Source organism: Dendrobates tinctorius, unplaced genomic scaffold (assembly GCF_039654945.1).
Source record: "Dendrobates tinctorius isolate UK_male_01 unplaced genomic scaffold, ASM3965494v1 ptg000172l, whole genome shotgun sequence".
Taxonomy (NCBI): domain Eukaryota; kingdom Metazoa; phylum Chordata; class Amphibia; order Anura; family Dendrobatidae; genus Dendrobates; species Dendrobates tinctorius.
The window spans coordinates 699,257-714,731 of NW_027361839.1; the positions used below are offsets into that span (position 1 = coordinate 699,257).

At 51.1% G+C, this 15,475-nt stretch overlaps 1 protein-coding gene across 2 annotated transcripts in view; it reads left to right on the plus strand.

Annotated features, from left to right (window-relative positions):
* Positions 1–15,475, plus strand: part of SPAG17 (sperm associated antigen 17) — a 346,460-nt gene that overhangs the window by 87,583 nt on the left and 243,402 nt on the right. For both annotated transcript variants that reach the window (XM_073551016.1, XM_073551017.1), the window contains exon 2: positions 13,958–14,098. In XM_073551016.1, coding sequence (XP_073407117.1) covers positions 13,958–14,098 — 141 coding nt within the window. The remainder of the gene's footprint in view (positions 1–13,957; positions 14,099–15,475) is intronic.

Genomic DNA, 15,475 nt, shown 5'->3' on the forward strand with positions numbered 1-15,475 from the left:
GCTCTTATACTGTTCTTGCACAGGGGCCCTTATGCCATTTTTGCTCGGGGGCCCTTATGCCGTTCTTGCACAGGGGTCCTTATGCCGTTCTTGCACTGGGGCCCTTATACTGTTCTTGCACTGGGGCCCTTATGCCGCTCTTGCACGGGGGCCCTTATGCCGTTCTTGCACAGGGGACCTTATGCCGTTCTTGCACTGGGGCCCTTATGCCGTTCTTGCACTGGGGCCCTTATACCGTTCTTGCACTGGGGCCCTTATACTATTCTTGCACTGGGGCCCTTATACTGTTCTTGCACTGGGGCCCTTATGCCGCTCTTGCACGGGGGCCCTTATGCCGTTCTTGCACTGGGGCCCTTATACCGTTCTTGCACTGGGGCCCTTATACTGTTCTTGCACAGGGGCCCTTATACTGTTCTTGCACAGGGGCCCTTATGCCGTTCTTGCACAGGGGCCCTTATACTGTTCTTGCACTGGGGCCCTTATGCCGTTCTTGCACAGGGGCCCTTATGCCGTTCTTGCACAGGGGCCCTTATGCCGTTCTTGCACAGGGGCCCTTATGCCGTTCTTGCACTGGGGCCCTTATGCCGTTCTTGCACTGGGGCCCTTATGCCGTTCTTGCTTAGGGGCCCTTATGCCGTTCTTGCACGGGGGCCCTTATACTGTTCTTGCTCAGGGGCCCTTATGCGCACACGGGCCCTTATGCTGTTCTTGCACTGGGGCCCTTATGCTGTTCTTGCACTGGGGCCCTTATACTGTTCTTGCACTGGGGCCCTTATGCCGTTCTTGCACTGGGGCCCTTATACTGTTCTTGCACTGGGGCCCTTATACTGTTCTTGCACTGGGGCCCTTATACTGTTCTTGCACTGGGGCCCTTATACTGTTCTTGCACTGGGGCCCTTATACTGTTCTTGCACTGGGGCCCTTATACTGTTCTTGCACTGGGGCCCTTATGCTGTTCTTGCACTGGGGCCCTTATACTGTTCTTGCACTGGGGCCCTTATGCCGTTCTTGCACTGGGGCCCTTATACTGTTCTTGCACTGGGGCCCTTATACTGTTCTTGCACTGGGGCCCTTATGCTGTTCTTGCACTGGGGCCCTTATGCTGTTCTTGCACTGGGGCCCTTATACTGTTCTTGCACTGGGGCCCTTATGCCGTTCTTGCACTGGGGCCCTTATGCCGTTCTTGCACTGGGGCCCTTATGCCGTTCTTGCACTGGGGCCCTTATGCCGTTCTTGCACTGGGGCCCTTATGCCGTTCTTGCACTGGGGCCCTTATGCCGTTCTTGCACTGGGGCCCTTATGCTGTTCTTGCACTGGGGCCCTTATACTGTTCTTGCACTGGGGCCCTTATACTGTTCTTGCACTGGGGCCCTTATACTGTTCTTGCACTGGGGCCCTTATACTATTCTTGCACTGGGGCCCTTATACTGTTCTTGCACTGGGGCCCTTATACTGTTCTTGCACTGGGGCCCTTATACTGTTCTTGCACTGGGGCCCTTATACTGTTCTTGCACTGGGGCCCTTATACTGTTCTTGCACTGGGGCCCTTTTCTGTCTGTACGCCAGTGAGATTAACCCTTCAGTCCCCATGGATGACTCGAGGTGAGCACGCAGCTGGTCTGTGGCAGATGAGGGGTTACCGCCCCAGTACAGCTGCTCCTATGGACACACAATGATTGTATTGAGGGGTCTCCGCTCCTGATCGCCCCCCCTGCTGCGTCCCACATTTATTAAGGCATCACCCAACACCAGTGTAATTGTCCCTTCACCCTGCAGACATTGCATGGGAGCACAGCGCCACCCAGTGGTGGCCCCGGATCAGCACCGTGCGGATCCATGGAAAGTGTCAGAGTGCAGATAGTAAAGGCGTCATTTACCCCCAAAATCCCTCATACAGATACCTCACTGGGGCCCCTCATACAGATACCTCACTGGGGCCCCTCATACGGATGCCTCACTGGGCCCCTCATACAGATACCTCACTGGGACCCTCATACGGATGCCTCACTGGGCCCCTCATACGGATGCCTCACTGGGGCCCCTCATACAGATGCCTCACTGGGGCCCCTCATACAGATGTCTCAATGGGGCCCATCATACAGATGCCTCACTGGGACCCCTCATACAGATGTCTCACTGGGGCCCCTCATACGGATGCCTCACTGGGCCCCTCATACAGATACCTCACTGGGACCCTCATACGGATGCCTCACTGGGACCCTCATACGGATGCCTCACTGGGGCCCCTCATACAGATGCCTCACTGGGGCCCCTCATACAGATGTCTCAATGGGGCCCATCATACAGATGCCTCACTGGGACCCCTCATACAGATGTCTCACTGGGGCCCCTCATACTGAAGCCTAACTGGGGTCCCTCATACTGATGTCTCACTGGGGCCCCTCATACAGATGTCTCACTGGGGCCCCTCATACAGATGCCTCACTGGGGCCCCTCATACAGATGCTTCACTGGTGCCTCTCATACAGATGCCTCACTTGGGCTTCTCATACAGATGCCTCACTGGGACCCCTCATACAGATGCCTCACTGGGACCCCTCATACAGATGCCTCACTGGGGCCCCTCATACAGATGCCTCACTGGGGCCCCTCATACAGATGCCTCACTGGGCCCCTCATACAGATGCCTCACTGGGACCCCTCATACAGATGTCTCACTGGGCCCCTCATACAGATGCCTCACTGGGACCCCTCATACAGATGTCTCACTGGGCCCCTCATACTGAAGCCTCACTGGGGCCCCTCATACAGATGTCTCACTGGGGCCCCTCATACAGATGTCTCACTGGGGCCCCTCATACAGATGCCTCACTGGGACCCCTCATACAGATGCCTCACTGGGACCCCTCATACAGATGCCTCACTGGGACCCCTCATACAGATGTCTCACTGGGACCCCTCATACAGATGTCTCACTGGGCCCCTCATACTGAAGCCTCACTGGGGCCCCTCATACAGATGTCTCACTGGGGCCCCTCATACAGATGTCTCACTGGGGCCCCTCATACAGATGCCTCACTGGGGCCCCTCATACTGATGCCTCACTGGGACCCCTCATACAGATGCCTCAATGGGGCCCATCATACAGATGCCTCACTGGGACCCCTCATACAGATGTCTCACTGGGGCCCCTCATACAGATGTCTCACTGGGGCCCCTCATACAGATGCCTCACTGGGGCCCCTCATACTGATGCCTCACTGGGACCCCTCATACAGATGCCTCAATGGGGCCCATCATACAGAAGCCTCACTGGGACCCCTCATACAGATGTCTCACTGGGGCCCCTCATACTGATGCCTCACTGAGGCCCCTCATACATCTACCACGCTGGCGCCCCTCATACATCTTCCGCGCTGGGGCTGGCTCCTGTACTTGGTGCGGTGGAGATCAGCTTCTCTTTGAGCCAATATGGAAAAGCTGAGCTGCAGGTTAAAGCAATGGGGACTGGCAAAGTGGGCTTAGCATCTGGTTACACAGGAGGAGGCTTCAGACCATCTTACATGTCAATAGACAATGCAGTGATGGAGCAGAGCTGCACTGTAAAGCACGGAGACACAAAAAAGCATTAGGTGCCAGTGAGGAGACACAAGGTGATTATCAATCAACCTCAGGCGGCAAAAAACAATGGAATCCGACATTACTGCATCCAAAATAGAGCGGCGCCGCAGTGTAAAGCATCTAGAGGGACATACCACAGACTGAGCCTCGTAAACAGAAGGTGAATGGCTGACAACCTTAGACACCAGTAAACAATGCAGCCAAACTGTAGTCAGCAATCACAGTTGTGTCTAATGGAGCAGAGCTGCAGTGTAAAGCATGGAGAACGACCTTCAAACAGATTGGAGGTTCACTTCTGGCCACCACAGCCTCCAGCGGACAGTGTGGTGAAGCTGGAGTCACTGATCAGATCATTCCTGGAAGCTTTTGTGTGCAGCTCTGGGTGCGACTGGAGATGTGATTGTGACTGAGAGTTTGCCGCTGAGGATCCTGTGCCGTCCGGGGGTCTGTACAAGGGCCCCTGGAGTGGTGCAGTCTCTGCACGCAGGGCGCGATGGGCCGCAGCTTCACGTTTCATAGGGAGCGCCGCTCCTGGCTGCGGAGTGACGTCTTCTGCTCCTGATTCAATATTTCTCACCAAACATCCATCAAGATGTCGTCGTCTTCTTCTTCTTCTTCGAGTTTTATGTGGATTCAGTAAATCGTTGAATAAAAACACGACGAGCGAAAATAAAGAATCTCTGGAAACAACTGTGAGCGTGTATGAGCTCAGCTCTTGGCACGGCGGGCACCGGGGAACAGATGATCAGGCGGGATTTTCAGCTTTATTGGCTTGTGGAAGCTTCGGGATTTTCCAGCCAACTTACAGATTGTGGAAGAGAACACTTCTCTGTATACGCTGTGCCGGCGGTGGCCTCATCGGTCTCTGGGAATGCCGGTGATCGGAGAAACCTGCCAGCCACATGGCAGCGGAGCCCCAGCCTCGGTCACCTCCTCCATCGGGCAGGAAACATTCTCAGCTCTCTCCTCAACTCATGGAAACACGAAAAGGATCTTTCCAAGATGGGTCAATATTTGGGGTGTTCCCACCTGTCCACCCATTACCCTTGGCCGCACCGGATTGCTGCCTCTCATCCTTCTGCCATGAGCCTTGCAGGACAAGCAGCTCGGTCAGAGGTTTTGGAGATAAAGAACCTGAAGTAGATCCACCTCCTCCGCGCAGTCGAAGAGTCGTCAGATGATGATAGCGGCCACTTTGTGCCTCAGCAGAAGTCAGAATATAAGATATAAAAGAGACCTCACTCTGCACAGATCCAAGTGTGAAGGTCAAAGCAGACATGAAGGAAAGCCTCTGTCCAGTAATAGTGCCAAAAGAGGATGGAGGAAGCTCGGTGGCCTCCACGAAGGAACTTCCAGACCCCAACGTAACATTAGAGAAGGTTCGGAGAGATACATCTAAGACTGGACCCTAAAACATGGCTCAGGCCGGAGAGCTTGAACGTTGCTCTCACCGTCCGTCTGGACTGGACCACGCACCGTCTCTTTATGTAAAGATTCTTAGTTTCAAACTGAATTTGGACTCTAGTTTGGACTTTAGTATTGACTTCTCTCTTGAGGAATCTCCATCTCTCCTGAGGCTTTTAAGACTTCTAACCCTAATGGCCAACTTCCACCACTGTTTGTGGATCCAGCAACATTTCTGTATATTAAGAGAGATTTTTCCTAAGGCTTCATGCTGTCTTCCTGAGATGCCCCAGTATTGAGAGGTTTCCTTACAAGGAATTGCCCCACTACCCATGAATACCACCTGGGCTGAGGCGCTCCTTCCTCCATGGAGCTCATTCTCCGGTAATCTTGCCGGATGCTTCACCAGAGGAACGTCTTGCTTTCTCTTTTGCTTCTCTTTGCTTTTGATGAGCATTCTGCACGCGTTCCTTGTGGGGGTAACAATAACTATTGTGGCATTGCCCGAGTAATCTGCTAATCGGGAGGAGTGATGCCCAGTTTAATAAAATGTATCGCAGTGTTACAGTCATATGTTAAAGTTTGGGCACCCCTATTAATGTTAACCTTTTTTCTTTATAACAATTTTGGTTTTTGCAACAGCTATTTCAGTTTCATATATCTAATAACTGATGGACTCAGTTATATTTCTGGATGCAAATGAGGTTTATTGTACTAACAGAAAATGTGCAATCTGCATTTAAACAAAATTTGACCGGTGGAAAAGTATGGGCACCTAAACATAAAAGTGACATTAATATTTCGTAGATCATCCTTTTGCAAAAATAACAGCCTCTAGTCGCTTCCTGTAGCTATTAATGAGTTCCTGGATCCTGGATGAAGGTATTTGTGACCATTCCTGTTTACAAAACAATTCCAGTTCAGTTCAGTTTGATGGTCGCCGAGCATGGACAGCCCGCTTCAAATTAACCCACAGATGTTCAATGATATTCAGGTGTGGGGACTGGGATGGCCATTCCAGAACATTGTAATTGTTCCTCTGCATGAATGCCGGAGTAGATTTGGAGCGGTGTTTTGGATCATTGCCTTGCTGAAATATCCATCCCCTGCGTAACTTCAACTTCGTCACTGATTCTTGCACATTATTGTCAAGAATCTGCTGATACTGAGTTGAATCCATGCGACCCTCAACTTTAACAAGATTCCCGGTGCCGGCATTGGCCACACAGCCCCAAAGCATGATGGAACCTCCACCAAATTTTACTGTGGGTAGAAAGTGTTTTTCTTGGAATGCTGTGTTTTTTAGCCTCCATGCATAACGCCTTTTTGTATGACCAAACAACTCAATCTTTGTTTCATCAGTCCACAGGACCTTCTTCCAAAATGTAACTGGCTTGTCCAAATGTGCTTTTGCATACCTCAGGCGACTCTGTTTGTGGCGTGCTTGCAGAAACGGCTTCTTTCGCATCACTCTCCCATACAGCTTCTCCTTGTGCAAAGTGCGCTGTATTGTTGACCGATGCACAGTGACACCATCTGCAGCAAGATGATGCTGCAGGTCTTTGGAGGTGGTCTGTGGATTGTCCTTGACTGTTCTCACCATTCTTCTTCTCTGCCTTTCCGATATTTTTCTTGGCCTGCCACTTCTGGGCTTAATAAGAACTGTACCTGTGTTCTTCCATTTCCTTACTATGTTCCTCACAGTGGAAACTGACAGGTTAAATCTCTGAGACAACTTTTTGTATCCTTCCCCTGAAAAGCTATGTTGAATATTCTTTGTTTTCAGATCATTTGAGAGTTGTTTTGAGGAGACCATGATGCCACTCTTCATAGGAGAATCAAATAGGAGAACTACTTGCAAGTGGCCACCTTAAATACCTTTTCTCATGATTTGATACACCTGGCTATGAAGTTCAAAGCTCAATGAGGTTACAAAACCAATTTAGTGTTTCAGGAAGTCAGTAAAAAGTAGTTAGGAGTGTTGAAATCAAGAAAATGATAAGGGTGCCAATACTTTTGCACCGGTCAAATTTTGTTTAAATACAGATTGCACATTTTCTGTTAGTACAATAAACCTCATTTGAATCCAGAAATATAACGGAGTCCATCAGTTATTAGATATATGAAACTGAAATAGCTGCTGCAAAAACCAAAATTGTTATAAAGAAAAAAGGTTAACATTAATAGGGGTGCCCAAACTTTAACATATGACTGTATATGTGGAAACACCAATACATCCAATACATCTATGAATATGGCCGACAAAGTGCTCGGGAGAGTCTCTCCTGCATGTTTTCAGTAGAGGACTAGTTGATAATTCTCTCTCATCTGCTATAAACAGTTCAAGAATTCGGCTCATTACAAATACACAGATCCCCACATAACCACCGTACAAGAACCGAGTGGATTACACACATACAGCACCAGAACAAATTTACATAGAAAGTACTTTACCAGTACAAATCTCAGCAAATACATTCGGTAACAGAAAGAATCTCAGCACATACAGTGATAATCATAAATGAGTACACCCCTTTTGAAAAGTAAGATTTTAATCAATATCTCACTGAACACAAAAAAAATCCAAATGTGGACAATTCTGAGTTTTAGAGAACATTTTTCCCCATGTCATGACAATAAGTTTAATAAAATAACTCATCACAAAAGCTTCAGATTTACTCAAATTAGTTGCTGAAAAAATGAGTACACCCCACCTCAAACACTGATACTTCTAGTATTGTGTGACCTCCATTGTGTGTGAGGAGGCACCGAGTCTTTTGGGCCTGGAAGGAACAAGGTGGAGACATATTACAAAGTCTATCTTTTTCCATTTTTTGGAACGAGTTCTTTGGCCAGGATGCTGGTTGGAAAGTGGTGACAACTTCTCTCCAGACCTCCCCATAGGGGTCCGGTTGTCAGGAGACCCTTAGTCACTGAGTCACTGTCACCCGTTTTTCTCTAAAAATGCAGATTATTATTATTAATTTATGTGAGTTTTGTATCAATATCATGTTGGAGAAGTGCCGTCTACTGAGGGCCGGAGTGATGGCGGCATCTTCTCTGTCACTATAGAGCAGCACATCGGTGACTTCATCATCCCATCAATGACATGTGCCCTCAACACCAGCAGCTCATGTGCCCCCCAACACCAGCAGCTCATGTGCCCCCCAACACCAGCAGCTCATGTGCCCCCCAACACCAGCAGCTCATGTGCCCCCCCAACACCAGCAGCTCATGGGCCCCCCCGGGACACGGGCAGTTCATGTGCCCCCTGACACCGGCAGCTCATGTGCCCCCCAACACCGGCAGCTCATGTGCCCCCCAACACCGGCAGCTCATGGCCCCCCCGACACCGGCAGTTCATGTGCCCCCTGACACCGGCAGCTCATGTGCCCCCCAACACCAGCAGCTCATGTGCCCCCCAACACCAGCAGCTCATGTGCCCCCCAACACCAGCAGCTCATGTGCCCCCCAACACCGGCAGCTCATGTGCCCCCCCAACACCAGCAGCTCATGGCCCCCCCCCCGACACCGGCAGTTCATGTGCCCCCTGACACCAGCAGCTCATGGGCCCCCCCCGACAACAGCAGCTCATGTACCCCCTCGACACCAGCAGCTCATATACCCCCCCTTCCCGACACCAATAGCTCATGTGCCTCCGACAACAATAGCTCATGTGCCCCCCCGACACCAGCAGCTCATGTGCCCCCGACACAGCAGCTCATGTACCCCCCCTTCCCGACACCAATAGCTCATGTGCCCCCCTGACACCAGCAGCTCATGGCCCCCCCCTAACACAAGCAGCTCATGTACCCCCCCTTCCCGACACCAGCAGCTCATGTGCCTCCGACACCAATAGCTCATGTGCCCCCCCGACACCAGCAGCTCATGTGCCCCCGACACAGCAGCTCATGTACCCCCCCTTCCCGACACCAATATCTCATGTGCCCCCGACACAGCAGCTCATGTACCCCCCCTTCCCGACACCAATAGCTCATGTGCCCCCGACACAGCAGCTCATGTACCCCCCCTTCCCGACACCAGCAGCTCATGTGCCCCCCGACACCAGCAGCTCATGTGCCCCCCCTTCCCGACACCAATAGCTCATGTGCCCCCCCGACACCAGCAGCTCATGTACCCCCCCCCCCCCGACACCAGCAGCTCATGGCCCCCCCAACACCAGTGGGTCGCCCTCACACCCAGGGCAGCGGGGAATGTGTCACAGCAGCAGTGACCCGGTCCGTGGCCCTGGGCGCCCAATATCAATGGCGGTGATGTTAATGGTGTTAAAGTTTATTTAAATAGTTCGTGACGCCACCCGTGGTGTTTGGCAAGGGAGATGTTGAGCCAACGCTGCATACAGATCCGCTGGGACTGATGGTGTGGTGCAGCAAAGATGGTGTAGCTCCCCACAGGTGGAGCTGTAGTCCCAGGGCAGTGTAGGTGCAATGGATGAGGAGAGGCGCAGAATGGTATAGATGCTGTTACCCAGATGTAGCGGTGCTGGAGGTGTTAGCGACGAATGAATGGAGGCCACCAGGGCTTGTAGTTTCAACGCTTTACTCACAGTTTGTGGTACCTGCCTCCGTGCCGTGTCCTCCGGGGTAGAGGCTCAATCAACCTCCCGGGCAAGTTAGGCTTCTCCTCTCCAACACTCCGCCAACATGTGCCTTTCCTGAACGACTCCTCTATTGCGCCTTTTAGTGTGAAGAACTCCAGTACCGTAGTTCTCTGGAATTCCTCCTGTCAGATGTTCCTAGAACCTTACTTGTATGACAGACAGCTGTAGCCTCTCTCGGGGACTCCCTTCTCAGAAGTCCTGGCTCTCTATCCAGTTGCTGTTGTGTCCCAAGTCTTAGATGGGAGTAGTGCATTTACAGCCAACTACTCCACCGCACCGATGTCTGCTGCAGAACCATAAGTGTCCATACAACCTCGGGGACCGGGCCCCGGCCTTGCGCTGAGAACCTATAGGCAGGGTTCCTCTTCCAACCCACAACTCCTCTCTGTTCTCCTACTCCTTCGTTCCGCGCTGTTCCTTCTCTCCCTTATGGAAGCTTAGGTTGCAGGTCTACATCCTTCTTTTTCTCTTCTCTTTCCCGTGCCAGCTGGCTCAGATCACTGAGGCAGCTGCAGCACTCTTTCTAAACTGAACTCAAAACTAACTTCAGAACTGAACTCCTCTCGCCTGACCTCCCGTCAGACTGACCTACAATTCTCAACTTTCCCACTCTTTTATACTAACTCCACCCACCTCCCAGCACATCTCGTGTTACGAAGCAAGGACCCACGTAAGGTGCTCTGCTACCCCAAGCCTGAAGCTGCTATGTGTACCTACTGAACTATCCTGTGTGTGGGATGCAGGTGTTGGAGTGTGGAAAGGAGTTCCCAACTTACCTAGGCGGTGGGGCACTACACCTTAGGAGAAGGTGCAGTACCTCTGTGGCGACTGAGCCTCAGGAGCGCCACACCAGCAGCTCATGTACCCCCCCTTCCCGACACCAATAGCTCATGTGCCCCCCGACACCAGCAGCTCATGTGCCTCCTGACACCAGCAGCTCATGTATCGCCCGACAACAGCAGCTCATGTGCCTCCTGACACCAACAGCTCATGTATCGCCCGACAACAGCAGTTCATGTGCCCCCCGACACCAGAAGCTCATGTGCCCCCGCCATGACACCAGAAGCTCATGTGCCCCCGCCACGACACCAGAAGCTCATGTGCCCCCAACACCAGCAGCTCATGTGCCCCCCCAACACCGGCAACTCATGTGCCCCCGACGCCAGCAGCTCATGTGCCCCCCCAACACCGGCAACTCATGTGCCCCCGACACCAGCAGCTCATGTGCCCCCTGACACCAGCAGCTCATGTGCCCCCTGACACCAGCAGCTCATGTGCCCCCGACACCGGCAGCTCATGTGCCCCCGACACCAGCAGCTCATGTATTCCCCCCGACACCGGCAACTCATGTGCCCCCGACACCAGCAGCTCATGTGCCCCCTGACACCAGCAGCTCATGTGCCCCCCGACACCAGCAGCTCATGTGCCCCCCCACATAAGGGCACGGTCACCATCAGGCCTCACTGGAGGCTCCGTGCAGTTCTCTCTCTCCTTCTCAATCTTATGACGCCATTTCTAGTGGTCTCAGAGGCCCAGTGTCTCCATATTTCTCACCCTGGGCCTCGGCACATTGTAGGCGGTTTTTTTGTGCCTGAGGTTTAGGAGCAAATCCTCTGTGGACGCCCCCCATGCTGCCGTTCCTCTGCTGTTTGCCCTGGATTGTGTCCCCCAGTTCAGCTTCTTCTTTAGATAATGGCAGGGAACTTGCATGTGGATTTTCTTCCCCCTTCTGTTTTGGTGGTGACCTCCGTGGTCGCTGAACTTCCATCTTTCTTACACTTTTCTATCACGTTGCTCCAGTATCTGATTCATCCGTAAAGCTTTGCGGATCCTCTTGTAGCCATCACCTTTCTTGTGTACAGAAAGGATTTTATTTCTCAGGTCTTGTGACATTTCTCTTCCATGTGGTGCTACTGCTGACAGCATTTTCTGTTAGGTATCTCCCTCTTATAGTCGCCCGTCTGCTGGACACTGGTGTAATGAAGAGTTAGACTGACCTGGGGGTGATTTCTTGTTTATTAGAATTTTGTCTTTAGCTTTGCTACAAAGAGTTTTAATGGGGTGTACGCATTTTTTCAACATGGTCTTGAATGAATTTAAAAGGAAAATTACTTTTTTGGGTGCAAAATAACAAATCTTATTTGCAATCAATAGTCGACATTTGTGGGAGTATTGTGTAGTATGGTTGCCCATAGAAAATGTGGATTCTGAAAGAAAACTAAAGGTTTTCTGACAAATCTCTGGGGTGTACTCATTTATGTGCAGCAGTGTAAATAGGGTACCAGTACCAAGCTCAGCACATAAATACCGTACCAGTACCAAGCTCAGCACATAAATACCGTACCAGTACTAAGCTCAGCACATAAATACCGTACCAGTACCAAGCTCAGTACATAAATACCGTACCAGTACCAAGCTCAGTACATAAATACCGTACCAGCACCAAGCTCAGCACATAAATACCGTACCAGCACCAAGCTCAGCACATAAATACCGTACCAGTACCAAGCTCAGTACATAAATACCGTACCAGTACCAAGCTCAGTACATAAATACCGTACCAGTACCAAGCTCAGTACATAAATACCGTACCAGCACCAAGCTCAGCACATAAATACCGTACCATTACCAAGCTCAGTACATAAATACCGTACCGGTACCAAGCTCAGCACATAAATACCGTACCGGTACCAAGCTCAGCACATAAATACCGTACCAGTACCAAGCTCAGCACATAAATACCGTACCAGTACCAAGCTCAGCACATAAATACCGTACCAGTACCAAGCTCAGCACATAAATACCGTACCAGTACCAAGCTCAGCACATAAGTACCGTACCAGTACCAAGCTCAGCACATAAATACCGTACCAGTACCAAGCTCAGCACATAAGTACCGTACCAGTACCAAGCTCAGCACATGAATACCGTACCAGTACCAAGCTCAGCACATAAATACTGTACCAGTACCAAGCTCAGTACATGAATATGTACTATAACCAAGTCCTGTATACAAATACAGTGACAGTACCAAATGAGTGGGGAGGCATTACCAGGGGCGGCGAGGTGCTTGTTGGGACGTCCTGGGTCAGGAGAATATGGCAGCGGCATAGTAATGACATGGCGATGGCAGGATCAGTCACGCCCCAGGAGGTGTTTGATAAAATGCCCATGTTACCCAGGCATGACTAGTAACTATAAAGGCACCAGGTAAAGGGAAGCCGCAGGGAAACACTGAGGCTAGTGGTGGTGAAGACAAATGCCAATAATGGCGGCATATTGGGTAATCCTGGGGCCTGAAGTCCTGCTCGTAAGGGCTGTGGAGTCAGAGTCGGAGCCAATTTTGGTGGAGTTCGGTGTCATGGAAATTGAGGAGTCGGACATTTGGCTTACCGACTCCACAGCTCAGAGTAGTCCTGGAGTGGAAGGTGGGACTGCTCTATGGATGATGAGCAATCCTGGAGTGGAGGGTGGTGACCACTCTATGGATGATGAACAATCCTGGAGTGGAGGGTGGTGACTGTTCTATGGATGATGAACAATCCTGGAGTGGAGGGTGGTGACTGTTCTATGGATGATGAGCAATCCTGGAGTGGAGGGTTGTGACTGCTCTATGGATGATGAGCAATCCTGGAGTGGAGGGTGGTGACTGTTCTATGGATGATGAGCAATCCTGGAGTGGAGGGTAGTGATCACTCTGTGGATGATGAGCAATCCTGGAGTGGAGGGTGGTGACCACTATATGGATGATGAGTGGTCCTGTGGTGGAGAGTGGCATCCACTATATGGATGAGGAGCAGTCCTTTAGTGGAGGGTGGTGACTGCTCTATGGATGATGAGCAATCCTGGAGTGGAGGGTGGTGATTTCTCTATTAATGGGACAATCTTGGGGTGGAGGGTAATGACTGCTATGTGGCTCATGTGTTGGTACTGTCACATGATGATGAGTGGTCCTGGGTGGAGGTTGGTGACCACTATATGGATGATGAGTGGTCCTGTGGTCGAGAGTGGCATCCGCTCTATGGATGATGAGCAGTTTTGTGGTGGAGGGTGGTGTCTATTCTATGGATGATGAGTGGTCCCGGGCTGGAGGTGGTGACCATTCTAAGCATGATGTGCAGTCATGGGTGTAGAGCACTATGTGGATGATAAACGGTTCTGGGGTTGATGGTGGCGTCCCCTCGATGGATGATGAGCGGTTCTTGGATGGAGAGTAGTGACTGCTCTCTGCTCAGGTGTCAGTACTGTCACATTATGACTGGTCCTGGGGTGGAGGGTGGTGACTGTACCGGGACTGAGAAGTTTTTTCTTAGATTGTGCTTCAATTCTTAATCTTCTCCATTATTTCAGGACTCGTGGACCGTGGACATTGCTTTTGTCGTTGAGAACCAAGAAGAAGATGAAGTCCACATCAAGGCCCTGTCACAGGCCGTGTGTGTCCCTCAACGACGACTTTTCAGCCTGGTGTCATGGGACAAAGTCCTACAGCAGGTACTGTATATATTACTGGTCCAGATGCCACCCCATTATACCGTCCATAGGCTGTACACACACCACGATACCACACCTAGGCTGTACACACCCCACTATACCACACCTAGGCTGTACACACCCCACTATACCACACCAAGGCTGTACACACCCCACTATACCACACCAAGGCTGTACACACCCCACTATACCACACCTAGGCTGTACACACCCCACTATACCACACCTAGGCTGTACACACCTCATTATACCACTCCTAGGCTGTACACACCCCACTATACCACACCAAGGCTGTATACACCTTATTATACCACTCCTAGGCTGTACACACCCCACTATACCACACCAAGGCTGTACACACCCCACTATACCACACCTAGGCTGTACACACCTCACTATACCACACCTAGGCTGTACACACCCCATTATACTGTCCATAGGCTGTACACACCCCACTATACCACACCTAGGCTGTACACACCTCATTATACCACACCTAGGCTGTACACACACTACGATACCACACCTAGTCTGTGCACACCCCATTATACCACTCCTAGACTGTACACACCCCACTATACCACACCTAGGCTGTACACACCCCATTATACCACACCTAGGCTGTACTCACCCCATTATACCGTCCATAAGCTGTACACACCCCACTATACCACACCTAGGCTGTACACACCCCACTATACCACACCAAGGCTGTATACACCTTATTATACCACTCCTAGGCTGTACACACCCCACTATACCACACCAAGGCTGTACACACCCCACTATACCACACCTAGGCTGTACACACCTCACTATACCACACCTAGGCTGTACACACCCCATTATACTGTCCATAGGCTGTACACACCCCACTATACCACACCTAGGCTGTACACACCTCATTATACCACACCTAGGCTGTACACACACTACGATACCACACCTAGTCTGTGCACACCCCATTATACCACTCCTAGACTGTACACACCCCACTATACCACACCTAGGCTGTACACACCCCATTATACCACACCTAGGCTGTACTCACCCCATTATACCGTCCATAAGCTGTACACACCCCACTATACCACACCTAGGCTGTACACACCCCACTATACCACACCTAGGCTGTACACACCCCACTATACCACACCTAGGCTGTACACTTCCCACTATACCACACCTAGGCTATACACACCCCACTATACCACACCAAGGCTGTACACACCCCACTATACCACACCAAGGCTGTACACACCCCACTATACCACACCTAGGCTGTACACACCCCACTATATCATACCTAGGCTGTACACACCCCACTATACCACACCTAGGCTGTACACCTCCCACTATACCACACCTAGGCTGTAC